Source organism: Coregonus clupeaformis, chromosome 17 (assembly GCF_020615455.1).
Source record: "Coregonus clupeaformis isolate EN_2021a chromosome 17, ASM2061545v1, whole genome shotgun sequence".
In the NCBI taxonomy this organism is placed as follows: Eukaryota; Metazoa; Chordata; class Actinopteri; order Salmoniformes; family Salmonidae; genus Coregonus; species Coregonus clupeaformis.
Window position 1 is genome coordinate 19,055,184 of NC_059208.1, and position 20,710 is coordinate 19,075,893.

Here is a 20,710-nt window from a genome sequence, read left to right on the forward strand (position 1 = left end):
CAACTGTCGTCCATCTAAAACTTCCTGGAGCAATGAAGAGTATGATTTCAATATTCACTCAATCTTGAGCCACTATACCAAAACTGAAAATGTACAAAAACAATTACTGCATAACGCTTCATGCTATTCACTCATCTTGAGACTTTGGCCTAGATTCAATCAGATCAAGCATTCATGTCGATAACTGAGGTGTAACTGTGTAGGAGATGTCAAATCGGTGAGCAGCTGTTCTTGATCATGAAGCCACACCCGTCCCACTTGTTAGAAGTTCAGAACGAGAAAGTGTAGGCTATATAGAAATTACACTCCAAATGAAAATCATTAAACAAAATAATGAGGACTTCTATCAGCCTAATCGAGGTGTAAATTACATCTCACATTCCAGTGTTCGAACTTGTAAACAAGGCTTCACAGGATTTATCGTAATGGCAGTGTCCGCTATAGGTATAACGCCAGGAGCTGCTTGTGGATTTGACAGCTCGAACACAGTTCCACCTCAGACACCGCCAAAAAAAACGCTATGCCAATATTGTTTACAAATTAAGAAAGTATGACTGACAGAGACCAACAGTTATATCTTTATTGAACATTAACGCGTATGATAAAGTTCTCAATGTATGAACTCTAATAATATAGTATAAAAATTAAAAAAGTACAAATAACGACAGTCATTGTAAACATCCATAACAAGATAAAAGCAACATAGTTTATCATGTCAGTATTTCTTCAGCACAGTATAATGTGTTTTGATAATGTATAATGTCATGCCTCCAAACAAAACTTCATTCAGAACAAATCCCAAACAGCTGGGCGACACCTAGTGTATTTTTCTGGAATTAATTACACTGAACAAAAATAGAAGTGCAACAATTTCAAAGACTTTACTGAGTTACAGTTCATATACAGTGAGGGAAAAAAGTATTTGATCCCCTACTGATTTTGTACGTTTGCCCACTGACAAAGAAATTATCAGTCTATAATTTTAATGGTAGGTTTAATTGAACAGTGAGAGACAGAATAACAACAAAAAAATCCAGAAAAACGCATGTCAAAAATGTTATAAATTGATTTGCATTTTAATGAGGGAAATAAGTATTTGACCCCTCTGCAAAACATGACTTAGTACTTGGTGGCAAAACCCTTGTTGGCAATCACAGAGGTCAGATGTTTCTTGTAGTTGGCCACCAGGTTTGCACACATCTCAGGAGGGATTTTGTTCCACTCATCTTTGCAGATCTTCTCCAAGTCATTAAGGTTTCGAGGCTGACGTTTGGCAACTCGAACCTTCAGCTCCCTCCACAGATTTTCTATGGGATTAAGGTCTGGAGACTGGCTAGGCCACTCCAGGACCTTAATGTGCTTCTTCTTGAGCCACTCCTTTGTTGCCTTGTCCGTGTGTTTTGGGTCATTATCATGCTGGAATACCCATCCACGACCCATTTTCAATGCCCTGGCTGAGGGACGGAGGTTCTCACCCAAGATTTGACGGTACATGGCCCCGTCCATCGTCCCTTTGATGCGGTGAAGTTGTCCTGTCCCCTTAGCAGAAAAACACCCCCAAAGCATAATGTTTCCACCTCCATGTTTGACGGTGGGGATGGTGTTCTTGGGGTCATAGGCAGCATTCCTCCTCTTCCAAACACGGCGAGTTGAGTTGATGCCAAAGAGCTCCATTTTGGTCTCATCTGACCACAACACTTTCACCCAGTTCTCCTCTGAATCATTCAGATGTTCATTGGCAAACTTCAGACGGGCATGTATACGTGCTTTCTAGAGCAGGTGGACCTTGCAGGCGCTGCAGGATCTCAGTCCTTCACGGCGTAATGTGTTACCAATAGTTTTCTTGGTGACTATGGTCCCAGCTGCCTTGAGATCATTGACAAGATCCTCCCGTGTAGTTCTGGGCTGATACCTCACGGTTCTCATGATCATTGCAACTCCACGAGGTGAGATCTTGCATGGAGCCCCAGGCCGAGGGAGATTGACAGTTATTTTGTGTTACTTCCATGTGCGAATAATCGCACCAACTGTTGTCACCTTCTCACCAAGCTGCTTGGCGATGGTCTTGTAGCCCATTCCAGCCTTGTGTAGGTCTACAATCTTGTCCCTGACATCCTTGGAGAGCTCTTTGGTCTTGGTGGTGGAGAGTTTGGAATCTGATTGATTGATTGCTTCTGTGGACAGGTGTCTTTTATACAGGTAACAAGCTGAGATTAGGAGCACTCCCTTTAAGAGTGTGCTCCTAATCTCAGCTCGTTACCTGTATAAAAGACACCTGGGAGCCAGAAATCTTTCTGATTGAGAGGGGGTCAAATACTAATTTCCCTCATTAAAATGCAAATCAATTTATAACATTTTTGACATGCTTTTTTCTGGATTTCTTTGTTGTTATTCTGTCTCTCACTGTTCAAATAAACCTACCATTAAAATTATAAGACTGATCATTTCTTTGTCAGTGGGCAAACGTACAAAATCAGCAGGGGATCAAATACTTTTTTCCCCTCACTGTAAAGAAATCAGTCAATTGAAATAAATTAATTAGGCCCTAATCTATGGATTTCACATGACTGGGAATAAAGATCTGCATCTGTTGGGGCGTGGATCAGAAAACAAGTTAGTATCTGGTGTGACCACCATTTGCCTCATGCAGCGCGAGACATCTCCTTCGCATAGAGTTGATCAGGCTGTTGATGTTGTCCCACTCCTCTTTAATGGCTGTGTGAAGTTGCTGGATAATGGTGGGAACTGGAACACACTGTCGTACACGTCGATCCAGAGCATCCCAAACAAGCTCAATGGGTGACATGTCTGGTGAGTATGCAGGCCATGGAAGAACTGGGACATTTTCATCTTCCAAGAACTGTGTACATATCCTTGTGACATGGGGACGTGCATTATCATGCTGAAACATGAGGTGATGACGGCGGATGAACGGCACGACAATGGGCCTCAGGATCTCATCACAATAAAATGCAATTGTGTTCATTGTCCATAGCTTATGCCTGCCCATACCATAACCCCACCGCCACCATGGGGCACTCTGTTCACATTGACATCAGCAAACCACTCGCCCACACGACACCATACACACTATCTGCAATCTGCCCGGTACAGTTGAAACCCGGGATTCATCTGTGAAGAGCACACTTCTCCAGCGTGCCAGTGGCCATCGAAGGTGAGCATTTGCCCTCTGAAGTCGGACACGACGCCGAACTGCAGTCAGGTTAAGACACTGGTGAGGACAATGAGCACGAAGATGAGCTTCCCTGAGACGGTTTCTGACAGTTTGTGCAGCAATTCTTCGGTTGTGCAAACCCACAGTTTCATCAGCTGTCCGGGTGGCTGGGCTCAGACGATCCCGCAGGTGAAGAAGTCGGTCCTGGGCTGGCGTGGTTACACGTGGTCTGTGGTTGTGAGGCCGGTTGGACGTACTGCCAAATTCACTAAAATTACGTTGGAGGCGGCTTATGGTAGAGAAATTAACATTAAATTCTCTGGCAACAGCTCTGGTGGACATTCCTGCAGTCAGCATGCCAATTGCACGCTCCCTCAAAACAGCAGCCTTTTATTGTCCCTAGCACAAGGTGCACCTGTGTAATGATCATGCTGTTTAATCAGCTTCTTGATATGCCACACCTGTCAGGTGAATGGATTATCTTGGAAAATGAGAAATGCTCACTAACAAGGATGTAAACGAATTTGTGCACAACATTTTAGAGAAATACGCTTTTTGTGCGTATGGAACATTTCTGGGATCTTTTATTTCAGCTCATGAAACACAGGACCAACACTTTACATGTTGCGTTCATATTTTTGTTCAGTATACATATTTCGTACAAAACGGCAAGTCCTTATTTTCAGGGAGGGTACAAAAAATGAAAGGTACTCGATCAAACAAAAAGAATGTGATCAAAAACAATGTAATAAAAACTCTGGCATAAAATGGCCATTACAGTAAGAAATGGCTACACACAGGGAGTGCATCATTGGTAGAGGTTGTTGTAAGAGAATATGGAATAGAAAAACAGGCGAGTAACATGATGGATGAGGAGATGTGGGCGAGTCAGTCAGTCTGCATATCCCATGCTGCCGTGAGGGCTGGATTGTGCCACACAACAGAAATAAAATGTAAAAAAGATAAGTTTGCCACAGGGCTTCTTAGATGCGGCAGAGAAAGGGGAGGGGGATATATGACACCAGGTATCATAGCCTACTGGCGGATGCTACATGTGATGGTCAGTCCAGTAGTATGCAGTGCATTATATCCTGTAGAGGGGAGAAGGCGTGAGTCGTAGTAGTGGGGTGGGGTGGGGGGATGCTGATGAGCTCAATAAGGGCGTCCATGTTTGAGCCTGTCGATGTGGAATGTGAGTTTCAGGGCAGGCCCGAGCTTCAAGCCCATGTATTTCATCATCATGTCGCTGCGTAGTAACAGGAGGGCTTTGCCATCAATCTCCTGCAACACATTGGAGTGGGATAACATTTTAATTTGCTATGGAGGAATATGCTATGTTCATTTGCTATGGAGGTTATAAACTCAACAAAAGCCTGAAAAAATCCTTCCACTAAAAACAATGGCATAATATACAGTGCATTCGGAAAGTATTCACACACCTTGACTTTTTCCACATTTTGTTACGTTACAGCCTTATTCTAAAATGGATTCAATTATTTTTTTTACTCCTCAATCTACACACAATACCCCATAATGACAAAGCGAAAACAGCTTTTTAGAAATGTTTGCAAATGTCTTTAAAAAACAAAAACACCTTATTTACATAAGTATTCAGACCCTTTGCTATGAGACTCGAAATTGAGCTCAGGTGCATCCTGTTTCCATTGATCATCCTTGAGATGTTTCTACAACTTCATTGGAGTCCACCTGTGGTAAATTGAATTGATTGGACATAATTTGGAAAGGCACACACTTGTCTATATAAGGTCCCACTGTTGACAGTGCATGTCAGAGCAAAGAACAAGCCATGGGGTCGAAGGAATTGTCTGTAGAGCTCCGAGACAGGATTGTGTCATGGCACAGATCTGGTGAAGGGTACCAAAAAATGTCTGCAGTTTGAAGGTCCCCAAGAACACAGTGGCCTCCTTCATTCTTAAATGAAAGAAGTTTGGAACCACCAAGACTCTTCCTAGAGCTGGCAGCCCGGCCAAACTGAGCAATCGGGGGAGAAGGGAGGGACCAAGAACCCGATGATTACTGAGAGAGCTCAATAGTTCCTCTGTGGAGATGGGAGAACCTTCTAGAATGACAACCATCTCTGCACAGCCCTCCACCAATCAGGCCTTTATGGTAGAGTGGCCAGACATGCCTTTTACTGAGGAATGGCTTCCATGACAGCCCGCTTGGAGTTTGCCAAAGGGCACCTAAAGACTCTCAGACCATGAGAAACAAGATTCTCTGGTCTGATGAAACCAAGATTGAACTTTTTGGCCTGAATGCCAAACGTCACGTCTGGAGGAAACCTGGCACCATCCCTACGGTGAAGCATGGTGGTGGCAGCATCATGCTGTGGGGATGTTTTTCAGCAGCAGGGACTGGGAGACTAGTCAGGATTGAGGGAAAGATGAAGAGAGTAAAGTAGAGAGAGATTCTTGATGAAAACCTGCTCCAGAACGTTCAGGACCTCAGACTGGGGCGAAGGTTCACCTTCCAACAGGATAACGACCCTAAGCACACAGCCAAGACAACGCAGGAGTGGCTTCGGGACAAGTCTCTGAATGTCCTTGAGTGGCCTAGCCAGAGCCCGGACTTGAACCCAATCGAACATCTCTAGAGAGACCTGAAAATAGCTGTGCAGCGACGCTCCCCATCCAACCTGGCAGAGCTTGAGAGGATCTGCAGAGAAGAATGGGAGAAACTCCCTAAATACAGGTGTGCCAAGCTTGTAGCGTCATACCCAAGAAGACTCAAGGCTGTAATCGCTGCCAAAGGTGCTTCAACAAAGTACTGAGTAAAGGGTCTGAATACTTATGTAAATGTGATATTGCAAATGTATAAAAATCTGCTTTGTCATTATGGGGTATGGTGTGTAGACTGATGAGGGGAAAAAAACAATTTCCTCAATTTTAGAATAAGGCTTTAACGTCAAGGGGCGTGAATACTTTCCGAATGCACTTTAAGTGTCCTTCTTTGCTGAGTGTTCTGTCAGGCTGATACGTACATAGAGATACAATAGGATACTACTGTTCTATTAAATTCTGTGGATACGTACGTGTTTTCTGAAGAGGTCTGCGTGGGGGGCTAGTAGGGGGTCTATGTCTCTGATGAACTGCATGACGTCCTCCACCGTCCACAGGTTGGGGTCCTGGCCACTGGGCCGAGGGCTCTCTCTGAAACGCTCAGAGCCTGTGTCGGATGACGGGTCAGAGTAGAGATACAGAGGAATATTAGTCACCAATCACCAGTGGGTTTTGTTATTATGGGATGAGGAGCAACTCCATCTAAAGTGTTAATGAAAAGCCATACACAATCCATAAATAATCATAATTTTCAGCTTGGCTAAAAATTAAAACAAATCCACTGGACAATATAATTTTTGCCTTTAATGACATGCACTGCATTAAAGATGATCCCCTACCTGAAGAGTTGAGATGTAGCAACTTGGTGGGGGACCGCAGGCCCAGAGGCTGCCCTGTCGAGCCTGGGGACAGGGGGCTCTTCTTTAAGTGCTCCGACTCCCCTACACCGTTCTCCATGAGGAAGGGCTTACCTGGAACATGGAGAGGAGAGTCAATGACAAGGCCCAAGTGACACACCTGTAGCCTGTAGTTTAACTATAGTCAAAAAGTTTGCTTAGTGGGACATTACTGGCTACACCTAGGCCTGTTGCGATGACCATATTACCGCCACACCGGCAGTCATGAGTTATGACCGCAGTAAAATTCCATGTGACCGTTGAGGCACGGTAATCTCCTCTTATGCACTCTGGACATGCTTTGGTAGTACCTAACTTGCTAACGACCATCAGGTCCTAATGGCCTGGTACTCAGGGCTCTATTGTCCCTCTAACCACTGACATCAATGCAAATGAAATCGAAAATCACATCAAACACTTATTTACAAAACAGTATCGTGCTTTTAAAACTCACCTCACTGTGATGATCAATTTGAAGAAAGAAGTTCAACAGCAGGTTGAAACAGTGTAAAACATGGTCGTTGTGGATGTTGTTTCAAAGCCTAACACAACAAAATGGACAGCGCTTCTAAGGTGATTTATTCAAAACACCAATACGCATGAGCTTATGCATACGCATAGGCTTATGATCGCAAGCCCGAAAAATACCTGAATTAAAATTATGATTGTGCCGTTACACAATACATAGCCTACCACATATTACACATGGCAAAAAAACATAAAACAAAACTGTTTTAAGATGTCTTTGGTACATAATTGGTCTAGCCTATACTCCAAAATTAAACAAATTTGAGTAATCGCCTTTGAGTATGGACTGTATTATTATGCATACTGGATGGACTGGTTACCTTATGCTACGCTCCAAAATGTCTATCCACGAGTCTGGGAGAGAAAATATAGCCCTAGGCGATGCTGTTGGTTGTGCAGGGCGGCTTACAGATAAGCCTACAATTATAGTGAATTTGTATTTGATTTTGAATAGCCTAGTAATATGGAATGTTTTATATTTGCATAATTAATTAGGTGACACATTACCTTTAGCTATACAGAATATCTCACCACCGTGCGTTTCCATCTCCTCCTCTCTCTCCTTTATTCCTTTCTCGAGCGTGCAGAGGGGCTGTCAACAGTTTAGTGGAATATGTTTTGTTGCGAAAACATGTTACCATCGATGTTCCCGAACAGATTTCACTTGGTTTCCCAAAATAAGCACCGGGCAGCTGCAGGAACAGGGTTGGAGAGCCCATGGCATACAGAGTTTTGGCGGAATATCACCTGTCGCGCAGGAAGAGCATGCTCCTCAAACAGTGGTTGATTCATGGAGTGAAATAAGTGTTCTTATATTTATTTCTCAGCTGCTCATATTAAGCACAGCTCCGCTATAAAACCGAAGTAGCCTACCAGGCATCACTGAAAAACGGATTGGCGGGAAAGCGCAACACCTCCATTCGCATATTCGAGTGCATGCAGATGACATGTCTATTTCCCCTGCCCCTGTTCCTGCCCATTTGATAATGGGCCATTCTAAATCTAAACACATTTTACATATTAGTAAAGACAAGATTAAATTGAGAATAGTCTGATGGGTGAAAATATGGTCACTTGATAAGAGAACAGCTGTGCAGTCTGAGGCAAGGAACAGTGCTTTTTTGTGTGACTTTCTCAAATCATAAATAGCCTATAGTAGCATCATGCAGCCCATATGTTTTGATTTGTAAGACATTCTAAGGTTTGTATCATTCACAACTAAAGTTGCCAAATAACTCTAAATGTAGCATATAGGATCTGTTTCAAATGATCACTTTTACGCTCAACATAACCACTTCATTTGCGCACTCGCTCTGGAATGGGAAAAATATCCTTTCTATTTTATTCAGCTAAGTTCAATTATATAAAATCATTTAATACAAAATAATGGCACAGGACTTAAGCATATCTTGTCAGCTAAATGAACAAGCCTACAGCTTTTGGCATGGAGCATAGCCAGATAACATACAGTATTGCCAACTCACATTCTGTTCTTCTGAAATATATTTTCTTCATATCTTGTTTCTTTAAACCAGACTAAAATAAATAATGGATTTGTTGTGATGGTGTATATTACATTTAATATACATCATGACAATAAATCTATTATAGTCAGGTCTAAAGTAACATTATGATATGAAGAAAATGTATTTCAGAAGAACAGAATATGAGTTGGCCTACAGTATGTTATCTGGCTATGCTCCATGCCATAGGCTGTAGGCTTGTTCACTTAGCTGACAAGATACAAGCTGCTGATGCGCGAGCCTTTGGAACATCTACATTTAAAAAAGTATAATCTTAAGACTTGTAGATGTTCCAAAGGCGCGCGCATCAGCAGCTTGTACGCGGAGATGCTAAACATGTTTATGTTAATTAACGGTCAATTACCGTGAGACCGGCAGACTTTTGCGTTACAAAAACCGGCTAACAAAATGTCATGACCTCCACAGTCCTAGCTACACCCTAAAATAAGAGTTTTTGCTTGTACACAAATGTTTTCCATTCGTTTGTCCCATTACAGGTGCATGTTTCTATTTTTATCAATCAAGTTATTCTAAATGGAGCCTTAAGGAGTTCCTAAGGAGTTCCTAAGGAGCTGTACCTTCCGAGGAGAGGCAGAGGTTTTTGGCCAGCTTGTGGGGGAGGGGGCTGTAGTAGGAGTCTTGAAGGAACCGCTTGGAGCCTCTGCCTGGACCTGTCGTGAGGCCCTCCCTAAAACTTCTCCTTTCTGGAGGGTGTAGTAACAGAAAAGAAAAACTGAGGGGTGAAAAGTCAATACCTACAGACTTGACTCAAATCGACACTGTTACAATGGTGAAAAGGCCAAAAACAAACAGACAACCCTTTTCTGTCCTGAACCAACAGAAAAGCCAAGGTTTTGCCCCAGTACAGTGTGTGCTGACCTGGGTAGGTGTGGCTGTCGTAATGCTGGCCCCCTCGGGGGACGGGCTGGCTGCCAAACAGAGGGTCACAGTAGAGGTTGTGACAGAGTTTCTCCAGGAAGCGCAGGACGTACGTGACGCTGTTGACCGTGGGCAGGGTGAGGGTATGGTGCTGCTGGTCAAAGTGGGCTGCATGGGTCACAGAGAGCAAGGGTTAGGCTCAGACAGCCAATACTGTTCCTCACACTTAGCAGCAATGCCAAGTGAAAAGGAGATATAGAGCTTTTGGTTTGACAAATTTCAGGAAAAAAGGATCTACCAGTCTGTTTTAACAACTGGTCCTGATGTAGTGCACAGGGAGGCTTGAAATAAATGAAGGAAAAATCTCTATAACCAAACTTCTAATAAAGCTTACAGAAACCATAGCCCATACAGAAAGCAGGTACCAGTCCCAGACCTTACCTGATATGACCTCTCCTCCGTGACCTGGCTTGAGGCAGGAGAAGACAGAGCTCTGGTTGTGGGCACAGTCCACACAGGCCTGGACACACTGCTGTAGCACCGAGGAAACCCGGCCTGGACCAAAGTGGTCGGGCAGCTGTTGCACCCGCCGGCCGTCCAAGTGGGGGCCCACCTTCCCATACTTGTTCAGGTATACACACACTGTGGGACACGTAAGTAGATGCCGGCAGTCACGCACACAAACACAGAGGCATCTAACATTCAGCATGTATACCACTCCGGCTGAAAAGGGCAGATTCGACTTAATGCTCCAAACATATTTTTTTAACAAATATTACATTTTCATCAATGACTGACTCACAAGGATGTCCGAGTGCATACAAGTATTCATAATAAAAGTTGCATTGCGCTGCACAGAAATCCATGAGTGTTAATTGCAGTGACGGAGCACTACTTTGTGTGTGTGTATATGTGTACCTGTGGCAGCCTGCAAGGCAGCGCTGGGGATGGTGGCATTGTCCAGGGGCACCGTGCTGGTGTCTGGCTCTGGCATACTGCTGGTGGGGGAAACGGGCACGGGGTTGGGCACCACCCGCGGTTTTTTCTGTTCACACAGACAGACACACAACACACACACACACACACACACAACATTTAGTGGGGTGGAATGCGCTCATCCATAAAAAACACTTGTCCCAGGTGCTGGATTAGTTACATTGTACCTAAAAATATATAATTGTGTATGTGTGTGGTTACCTTGCTGCCGGGCTTGGGCCCTCTCTTTTTTGGGATCTTGATGGACTCCACATGACCCTCCTGCAGGGCCATCCTCTGGGCCCAGTTGGCTGGCAGTCTCCCTCTGGGCCGGGACACAGGTCGCCCTGGGCCTGCCATGGCACCCTCCAGCCAGCCTGCTCTCTTCGCCCAGCCCAACTAAACACAGAGAAGGAGGGAGAGGACAATGTTAGGGTTAGGTCAACCACATTAGTTGTCAATTGGAGGGCAAACATGACTTTTCTCAGTAGCAGTGGAATTAGAATAGAAGTGAATTGTTGACTTTTGTTCAACTTTTGACCAATAAGGTTGTTATTATAAAAGAGTGTTTGGGTGCTGCGACACAGGATGAAACATCCAACCCTACCCCACAAACCCTCCCCAACCATGACTCCCCAACCTGGGTCCTTGGTCTGTACCTTACTCCCCGGTTTGGGGCCTCTCTTCTTGGGGACCTTGATAGGCTCCAGTCCCTTTCCGGGCGGGGGGGCCTGCGGTCCTACTCCGGCCCCCTTCTGGCCCCAGGGCCCTGTCAGCTTGGTTTTCCTGCGGCCTGGCTTGCGTCCCCGTTGGCCAGGCGGCTGTCCTGGCATGGTGTGCATGGCTGTTCCCTCGCTACCGTCTGAAAGGCAACCGAGGGTCTTGGGTAGCACTGCTGTCCCCAGAGAGAGAACGAGAGATAGGGGGAGTGTCAAAAAAAAAGTTCAAAATGGATGGAATTTAATAGTCTAGGAATTCATTCAAGGAATTCATTATTTACTTCATTCATTCAAATGCAGCCTGGCAGGAAACAAATGAATGTCAGACTAGGAAGTAGCATCAAATTGAGCCCATGACTGTTTGGTAATCCACAATAACAAACCAGGAAAGAGCAGCGACTTAATCAAAATCATGACAGACTCAATGACATAAACAGTCACTGATCAAGTGATAGGCAATAATGCCTCTAACAACACAGCAGGAGTGGTAGACCCGGCCACACACAAGTGTACATAGACCCAGACAGCTTTTGTGTTGAGGGCCACGGTGACCCAGTTTGCTTTCAGCTGCAGAACAAAGAGGCAAGTTGTGTTACACTCTCTTACTGCCCTGCCTTCATAGGGAAGGATGAGAGACAGAGAGAGAAAGAGAGTTGCCAGGACCACAAATACAAATTCCATCTAGACACCGTTGCCCTAGAGCACACAACAAACTATACCTACCTTGGCTTAAACATCAGCACCACAGGTAACTTCCACTAAGCTGTGAACGATCTGAGAGACAAGGCAAGAAGGGCCTTCTACGCCATCAAAAATAAACATCAAATTCAACATCCCAATTACAATCTGGCTAAAAATCTTGAATCAGTTATACAGTGCCTTCAGAAAGTATTCACACCTAGGGCTGTTGCGGTGACTGTATTACTGCCACACCGGCGGTCACGGGTCATGAAGGCAGTCAAATTCCACATGACCGTTTAGTCACGGTAATTAGGCTTCTCCAAGCTCTGATGCTGCTGCTGGTCATTAGTAGCCTACCAAACTTGCTAACTGCCTGGTACTCATCACTCTATTGTCCCTCTAATCACTCTGACATCAATGCAAATGTATTTGAAAATCTAATCAAAACACTTCATGTGAGCCCATGAGCTCATGTTGCGCAACATTTCTATAGGCTACGCAATTGCGGGAGAAAACAGAGTGATGGCAGCTAATAAAAAGAGGAGGATCCCATCAGCATTCTATAGGCTAGGCCTACTATATTTATTTCTTAACATTTCTAATATTAAGCACATTGCTTATATTTACAACAGGAGTATAGCCTACCTCGCTGGCATGAAAATAAACCACGGCGAAAAGCGTCCTCCATTCGCTATTTAAGTGCATAGATGGACATGTATTTTTTCCCACTGCCCGTTTCGATACGTGCATGATAATGGTCCATTCTAAATCAAAACAAATGTCACACATATTATTTAGTATATGTAAAGACAAGATTAAAATCAAAAATAGTCTGATGGGTGACAATATTAGCCTATTACTTGTGAATTATATATTATCACTTGTGAATGATGTACTCCTGAGTGGCGCAGTGGTCTAAGGCAGTAGAGATCCTGGTTCGAATCCAGGCTCTGTCGCAGCCGGCCGCGACCGGGAGACATGGGCGGCGCACAATTGGCCCAGCGTCGTCCAGGGTAGGGGAGGGAATGGCCGGCAGGGATGTAGCTCAGTTGATAGAGCATGGCGTTTGCAACGCCAGGGTTGTGGGTTCGATTCCCACAGGGGGCCAGTATATAAAAAAAAAATGTTTTCACTAACTGTAAGACGCTCTGGATAAGAGCATCTGCTAAATGACTAAAATGTAAAATGTAATGCCCAGCATAAGAAACAATGCCTTTTTTTGGCTACTTTTTCGAATCATAGTCGCACACCTCATGTAGCCTAGCTCATAGGCCTATATGTTTCAATAAGGTTTGTATCACAACTAAAGTGACCAAATAACTTCTTAAAATAAAGCACATTAATCCGCTTTACAAGGGTGTAGAGCCTAACTGGTATATATAAGCAGCGTGTGAGTTTCAAGTTTGGGAAAGATAATTTTCCCCATACAATTGCACCTTTATAATAAAAGCATTACATGCATAATCGCATTTGCGGTCACTTTTGATAAAGGTGTTTTCCGCTAATGGAACATTTGCGCTTATAGCCTACTAACATGTGCGCATTGCTGCGCTTATAAATGTGAAGAAATAGCCTAATAGTTCATCAAAATTTTAAGCAAAACGTTCTGATCTGTTGTGTCAGCCACAATGCATCAAAAATATTGTTTTATGCTAGTGGTTGTATTAATTTGGGATCTATCGCATCGCACAACTGTCCCAGACTGTTTGGAATATTTATTTCTCGCACAGAATAGAATAGGTTGACTTTTGTACTATGGGGGATAGTAGATTGACATAGGCTAGTGCTTTTGCTGTTCGCTAGGCCTACTCATCTTGCTGGCTGACAAAAAGTAAATGTGGACAGTTCATCCAATATCTTCAAAACGCACCTCGGAATTGGATAAGGACACGCGCAGTTGCGTCCCCGTTGTGTCCGTCTTCACTTGTAGCCTGTGAGAAAGACCCGATCACGTGACGGAGAGCCATGTGAGTGGAGTGAGAGGCGCTTCAGATTGCGCAGCGCACTCAGGTAGGAGGGCACAACGCAGCAGTCCGCAGCAGTTGGGTACATTACGGCCACAAAGGGGATGCCGCCATGTAATTCAAGGCATTAAGAAGTGCTTGTCAAATTGTGAATGAGAGACTATTGAAGTGTGTAGAGCCTGCGCAAAAAACTAAGCAGAGCTCATGCCTTTCAAGCTTATTTTTTCAAATCATCATGAGAGTCTCATCATGCAGCCTTACAATGTATAAAAAATCTAAACATGTAGCCCAACGTTTGTAGAACAACTAAAGTTACATTAATAACTCTAAATTAAGCATATAGGAGTACCTATTTCTTTATTAACCACTCAACACAGAATAGCCGCATGTGCGCACTCCCTCAAATCGTTCGGATAAAATATTTATATTTTTTTCAGCTTTGTTCAATTGCATTCTTCATACTATAAAATAATATAAAATAATGTCACGGAATTATGAGCAAATCTTGAACTAGTGTAGCCCACAGAGTATGCTATTATTTTCTTCTGAAATAGACTACATTTTCTTCATATCATGCTTCTTTAGACCTACCTAAAATAAATAATGGATTTATTGTGAAGGTGTAGGCTATATTACATGGATTTATTAGACTTTTTAAAATGGCTTGTAGTCTATGTTTGGAAGCCAGGAGATGCTAAATGTGTTTATGTTAATTAACGGTAAATTACCGTGAGACCGACAGTTATTTGCTTGACAATCACCGGCTGACTAAATTTTGTGACCGCCACAGCCCTATTCACACCCTTTGACATTTTCCACATTTTGTTCTGTTACAGCCTGAATTTAAAATTGATTACATTTAGATTTTCTGTCACTGGCCTACACACAATACCCCATAATGTGAAAGTGGAATTGTTTTCAAAATATGTACTAATTAATAAAAAATGAAAAGCTGAAATATTTTGAGTCAATAAAGTATTCAACCCCTTTGTTATGGCAAGCCTAAATAAGTTCAGGAGAAAAAATGTGCTTAACAAGTCACATAATAAGTTGCATGTGTGCAATAATAGTGTTCCAAAAAAATAACAATGACTACACATACAATTATCTGTAAGGTCCCTCAGTCGAGCAGTGAATTTCAAACACAGATTCAACCACAAAGACCAGGGAGATTTTCCAATGCCTCGCAAAGGGCACCCATTAGTAGATGCAGACATTGAATATCCCTTTGAGCATGGTGAAGATATTAATTACACTTTGCATGGTGTATCAAACCTTCCATAACAAAACCATCACCTATAGAGAGATTAACCTAGAGAAGCAAGCTGGTCCTGGGGCTCTGTTCACAAACAGACCCCACAGAGCCCCAGGACAGCAAAAGATAATTACTTGACACATTGGATAGAATTTACCAAAAACGGAGCAAACTGGAATGATATTTGGCCCAGAATACCTGACCACTGTGACTGACCCAAAATTAAGGAAAGCTTTGACTATGTACAGACTCAGTGAGAATAGCCTGGCTCTCGAGAGAAGACAGGCTACAAAATGAGGTGGAAACCGAGCTGCACTTCCTAACCTCCTGCCAAATGTATGATCATATTAGAGACACATATTTCCCTCAGATTACACAGACCCACGAAGATTTTTATAAATTTGAAAACAGATCAAAATGTTTATAAACTCCCATATATATTGGGTGAAATACCACAGTGTGCCATCACAGCAGTAAGATGTGTGACCTGTTGCCACAAGAAAAGGGCAACCAGTGAAACACAAACACCATTGTAAATACAACCCATATTTAGGTTGATTTATTTTCCCTTTTGTACTTCAACTATTTGCACATTGTTACAACTCCGTACATTGCCATAATATAACATTTGCAATGTCTCTACTCTTTTGAAACTTTGATGAGTTTGATGATGTTTACGGTTCTTTTCTGATTGTTTATTTTACTTTTGTTTATTATCTATTTCCTTGCTATGGCAATGTAAACATACAGTAGCCCTTTGAATGGAATCGAGAGAGAGTTCTTCACTGAGACAGATATCAATGGCAGAACTTGCAATGAGTGATACAAAGCAAACAGCTCACTTCATGCACACACATAATAAAGGGTGAGACAAACAAATACAGACCTTGCACAACAGAGAGGCTCTTAAGCTTTGTGAAGTGGTTCTGATACAGCCAATCAAGCCCAGACAGACAGACAAAGACAGTGAAAGTAGACAGTAGTTCCTCTGCACTAAGGTACCCGTGTGACTCGTCCTCTCTGCACACTTCCTTCCTCCCTTGAATTTTGATACACTTGCAAGGCCTCGCCAATGGGGACCGGACAAGACCAAATTCCTCATAAACCGCAGACAATTACTCTCGCTCGTTGTAATCTCTGTGCAAGACTCACCAGAAGAAAAAGCAAACCAGTAGCCTACAGATGCCCATCAAGCAGAACATGCTGACACTGCCTGGGAAATAAGAGTAGTAGCAATAAAAGACAAACTGCCAACAGCTGTCAGATATGGTGTTTAAATGTATCTTTAAACCTCCCACCCTGTAGTACACACCCTTCCGTTCTTAGGGGCCAGGCCAAGTCTAAATCACACACTGCCTACAGTGTACGAAGCAACCACGATGACAATATGTGCAGCACGCAAAGTCACACATGAACGTGGACACACGCACAAAGTCGCACACATGCGCACCACTTCAGTTCAGTCGGCCTGGTGTTGCACAGAGCTATTTGTCCTGGATCCACCTTGAATACTTTTACAAGGTGACCGGACTGAGCGATTAACACATGACTTAGCCTGTGTGGCAATATACCAGACCTGGGTTCAAATACATATGTATTTGAGTATCTGGTATTTAAAATACTTTTTTCTGTGTATTTGAGTCAAATACACAGCCTAAAACAAGTACTTTTATTTGAGTATTTGAATGATTATTTGTAAAAAAAAATAATAATAATAATGTAATTGAGAGTATTTCCAAATACTATTTTCAAATACCTGGGTTAAATGCATGGGAGTGTATTTGAGGTAGTCAGTGTATTTTCAAATACTTTCCAAGAGTACTTCCAAATACATTAAAATATTCAACTACTTGTCTTTTCAAATTCAATATATCTGAATACTTAAATCATTTACATTTTAATCATTTAGCAGATACTCTTTGAAGAGGTAGGGTTTCACATGTTTTAGGAAGAAAATACAATGCTGTCCTAGCTTCAGGGGGAAGCTGGTTCCACCACTGTGGTGCAAGGACAGAGAAGAGCTTGGACTGGGCTGGTGGGAGCTGCCCTCCCGTAGGGTTGGGAGGGCCATGAGACCAGAGGTACATTGAATGTTTGTGAAAGTAATTGTGATATTTGAAATAGTATTTGAACCCAGGTTTGTAAAATACACACACCCATAATGGCATGCACCAAAGTAAAATCTGAAAATTAGGCTCATGTACACCTCAGTATCAGATACAGTGCCTATCAAAAGTATTCACCCCACCCCCCACCACATTTTGTTGCGTTACAAAGTGGGATTAAAATAGATTTAATTGTTTTTTTGTTTTTTTTAGATCTACACAAAATACTCCTTAATGTCAAAGTGAAAAGAAAATTCTATAAATGTTTACAAATTAATACAAAAGAAATAACAAAAACATATTGGTTATATAAGTATTCATTTGTTATGGCAAGCCTAAATAAGTTCAGGAGTAAAAATGTGCTTAACAAATCACATAATAGGTTGCATGGACTCAGTCTGTGTGCAATAATAGGGGGTAACATGATTTTTAATGACTACACCATCTACACTACATGACCCAAAGTATGTGGACACCTACTCGTCGAACATCTCATTCGAAAATCATGAGCATTAATATGGAGTTGGTCCCCCCTTTGTTGCCATAACAGCTTCCACTTTTCTGGTAAGGCTTTCCACTAGATGTTGGAACATTGCTGCGGGGACTTGCTTCCATTCAGCCACAAGAGCATTAGTGAGGTCGGGCACTGATGTTGGGCGATTAGGCCTGGCTCGCAGTCGGCGTTCCAATTCATCCCAAAGGTGTTTGATGGGGTTGAGGTCAGGGCTCTGTGCAGGCCATTCAAGTTCTTCCACACCGATCTCGACAAACCATTTCTGTATAGACCTCGCTTCGTGCATGGGGGCATTGTCATGCTGAAACAGGAAAGGGTATTCCCCAAACTGTTGCCACAAAGTTGGAAGCACAGAATCGTCTAGAATGTCATTGTATGCTATTGCGTTAAGATTTCCCTTCACTGGAACTAAGGGGCCTAGCCCGAACCATGAAAAATAGCCCCAGACCATTATTCCTCCTCCACCAAACTTTACAGTTGGCACTATGCATTGGGGCAGGTAGCGTTCTCCTGGCATCCACCAAACCCAGATTCGTCCATCGGACTGCCAGATGGTGAAGCGTGATTCATCACTCCAGAGAACCAGTTTCCACTGCTCCAGAGTCCAATGGCGGCAAGCGTAACACCACTCCAGCCGGCTGCTCGGCCATGGAAACCCTTTTCATGAAGCTCCCGACTAACAGTTATTGTGCTGACGTTGCTTCTAGAGGCAGTTTGGAACTCGGTAGTGAGTGTTGCAACCGAGGACAGACGATTTTTACGTGCTACGCGCTTCAGCACTTGGCGGTCCCGTTCTGTAAGCTTGTGTGGCCTACCACTTCGAGGCTGAGCCATTGTTGCTCCTAGACGTTTCCACTTCACAATAACAGCACTTACAGTTGACCGGGGCAGCTCTAGCAGAGTAGAATTTTGATGAACTGACTTGTTGGAAAGGTGGCATCCTATGCAGGTGCCATGTTGAAAGTCACTGAGCTCTTCAGTAAGGCCATTCTACTGCCAATGTTTGTCTTTGGAGATTGCATGGCTGTGTGCTCGATTTTATAAATCTGTCAGCAACGGGTGTGGCTGAAATAGACAAATCCGCTACCTTGAAGGGGTGTCCACATACTTTTGTATATATAGTGAATGTACTCCACACACTCAATTATCTTTAAGGTCCCTCAGTTGAGTAGTGAATTATAAGCACAAATTCAACCAAAAAGACTAGGGACCTTTCCAATGCCTCGCAAAGAAAGGCACCGATAGGTAGATGGGTCAATGTTTTACAAAACAAACATTGAATATCCCTTTGACCATGGTGAAGTTATTAATTAGGCTTTGGATGGTGTATCAATACACCCAGAGCAAGTGCAGACCAGCTGGTTGGAGTGTTTACGGACATATTCAATCTCTTATTATATTATTTATATTAAAGATATATTTATTATATAAATTATAGCCTAGCTAACTTGTTATGCAAGTGGCGCACAGGAAAAGATAAAGAAAAACTACACCAGTTGAGTAATTAATTTCAACAATAATCTTCATTTTAAATTTGACTTAATAAACAAGAGGGCTTAATTGCAGCTTATTTATTCCGAGCCTTACATAAAATAACTTAACTGGCTGAGGTAGGCTATGGCTTAACAGCATCTTTCACAATAAAAAAATGTGGCCTAATTGAAAAACTCCCACTTTTATTAGGCCTGCTTACAATGGCAACTGGACAACAATGTAGCATACTACATAAAACAATCATGTAAAGAAAAAAAGATGATGTCTGCAAATGTCTATCAGGAGTCTCGGGATAGCCTGCTCCTGTAACGACAGCACAAACAGAAAATACTGTCAGCATGAGCCCTAAATAGCCTTGGATAAGTATTTAGTATTTGTTAAATACAGTCATATAGGCTACTACAGTGGGGAAAAAAAGTATTTAGTCACCCACCAATTGTGCAAGTTCTCCCACTTAAAAAGATGAGAGAGGCCTGTAATTTTCATCATAGGTACATGTCAACTATGACAGACAAAATGAGAAAAAAAATTCCAGAAAATCACATTGTAGGATTTTTTATGAATTTATTTGCAAATTATGGTGGAAAATAAGTATTTGGTCAATAACAAAAGTTTCTCAATACTTTGTTATATACCCTTTGTTGGCAATGACACAGGTCAAACATTTTCTGTAAGTGTTCACAAGGTTTTCACACACTGTTGCTGGTATTTTGGCCCATTCCTCCATGCAGATCTCCTCTAGAGCAGTGATGTTTTGGGGCTGTCGCTGGGCAACACGGACTTTCAACTCCCTCCAAAGATTTTCTATGGGGTTGAGATCTGGAGACTGGCTAGGCCACTCCAGGACCTTGAAATGCTTATTACGAAGCCACTCCGTTGCCCGGGCGGTGTGTTTGGGATCATTGTCATGCTGAAAGACCCAGCCACGTTTCATCTTCAATGCCCTTGCTGATGGAAGGAGGTTTTCACTCAAAATCTCACGATACATGGCCCCATTCATTCTTTCCTTTACACGGATCAGTCGTCCTGGTCCCTTTGCAGAAAAACAGCCCCAAAGCATGATGTTTCCACCCCCATGCTTCACAGTAGGTATGGTGTTCTTTGGATGCAACTCAGCATTCTTTGTCCTCCAAACACGAAGAGTTGAGTTTTTACCAAAAAGTTATATTTTGGTTTCATCTGACCATATGACATTCTCCCAATCCTCTTCTGGATCATCCAAATGCACTCTAGCAAACTTCAGACGGGCCTGGACATGTACTGGCTTAAGCAGGGGGACACGTCTGGCACTGCATGATTTGAGTCCCTGGCGGCGTAGTGTGTTACTGATGGTAGGCTTTGTTACTTTGGTCCCAGCTCTCTGCAGGTCATTCACTAGTAGGTCCCCCCGTGTGGTTCTGGGATTTTTGCTCACCGTTCTTGT

General features: G+C 42.9%; 1 protein-coding gene across 8 annotated transcripts in view; it reads right to left on the reverse strand.

The window, feature by feature from the left end:
- Window positions 1-3,754: 3,754 nt before the first annotated feature.
- Window positions 3,755-20,710, reverse strand: part of LOC121585936 (polycomb protein SCMH1) — a 51,043-nt gene continuing 34,087 nt past the window's right edge. For 7 of the 8 annotated variants that reach the window (XM_045226131.1, XM_045226129.1, XM_045226132.1 and 4 more), the window contains 9 exons: window positions 11,215-11,450; window positions 10,778-10,954; window positions 10,499-10,625; window positions 10,022-10,222; window positions 9,581-9,748; window positions 9,280-9,405; window positions 6,594-6,725; window positions 6,228-6,361; window positions 3,755-4,456 (listed from right to left, as the gene is read on the reverse strand). In XM_045226131.1, coding sequence (XP_045082066.1) covers window positions 4,328-4,456; window positions 6,228-6,361; window positions 6,594-6,725; window positions 9,280-9,405; window positions 9,581-9,748; window positions 10,022-10,222; window positions 10,499-10,625; window positions 10,778-10,954; window positions 11,215-11,450 — 1,430 coding nt within the window. In that variant the 3' untranslated portion in view covers window positions 3,755-4,327. The remainder of the gene's footprint in view (window positions 4,457-6,227; window positions 6,362-6,593; window positions 6,726-9,279; window positions 9,406-9,580; window positions 9,749-10,021; window positions 10,223-10,498; window positions 10,626-10,777; window positions 10,955-11,214; window positions 11,451-20,710) is intronic. The other variant, XM_045226136.1, reaches the window with a different exon arrangement.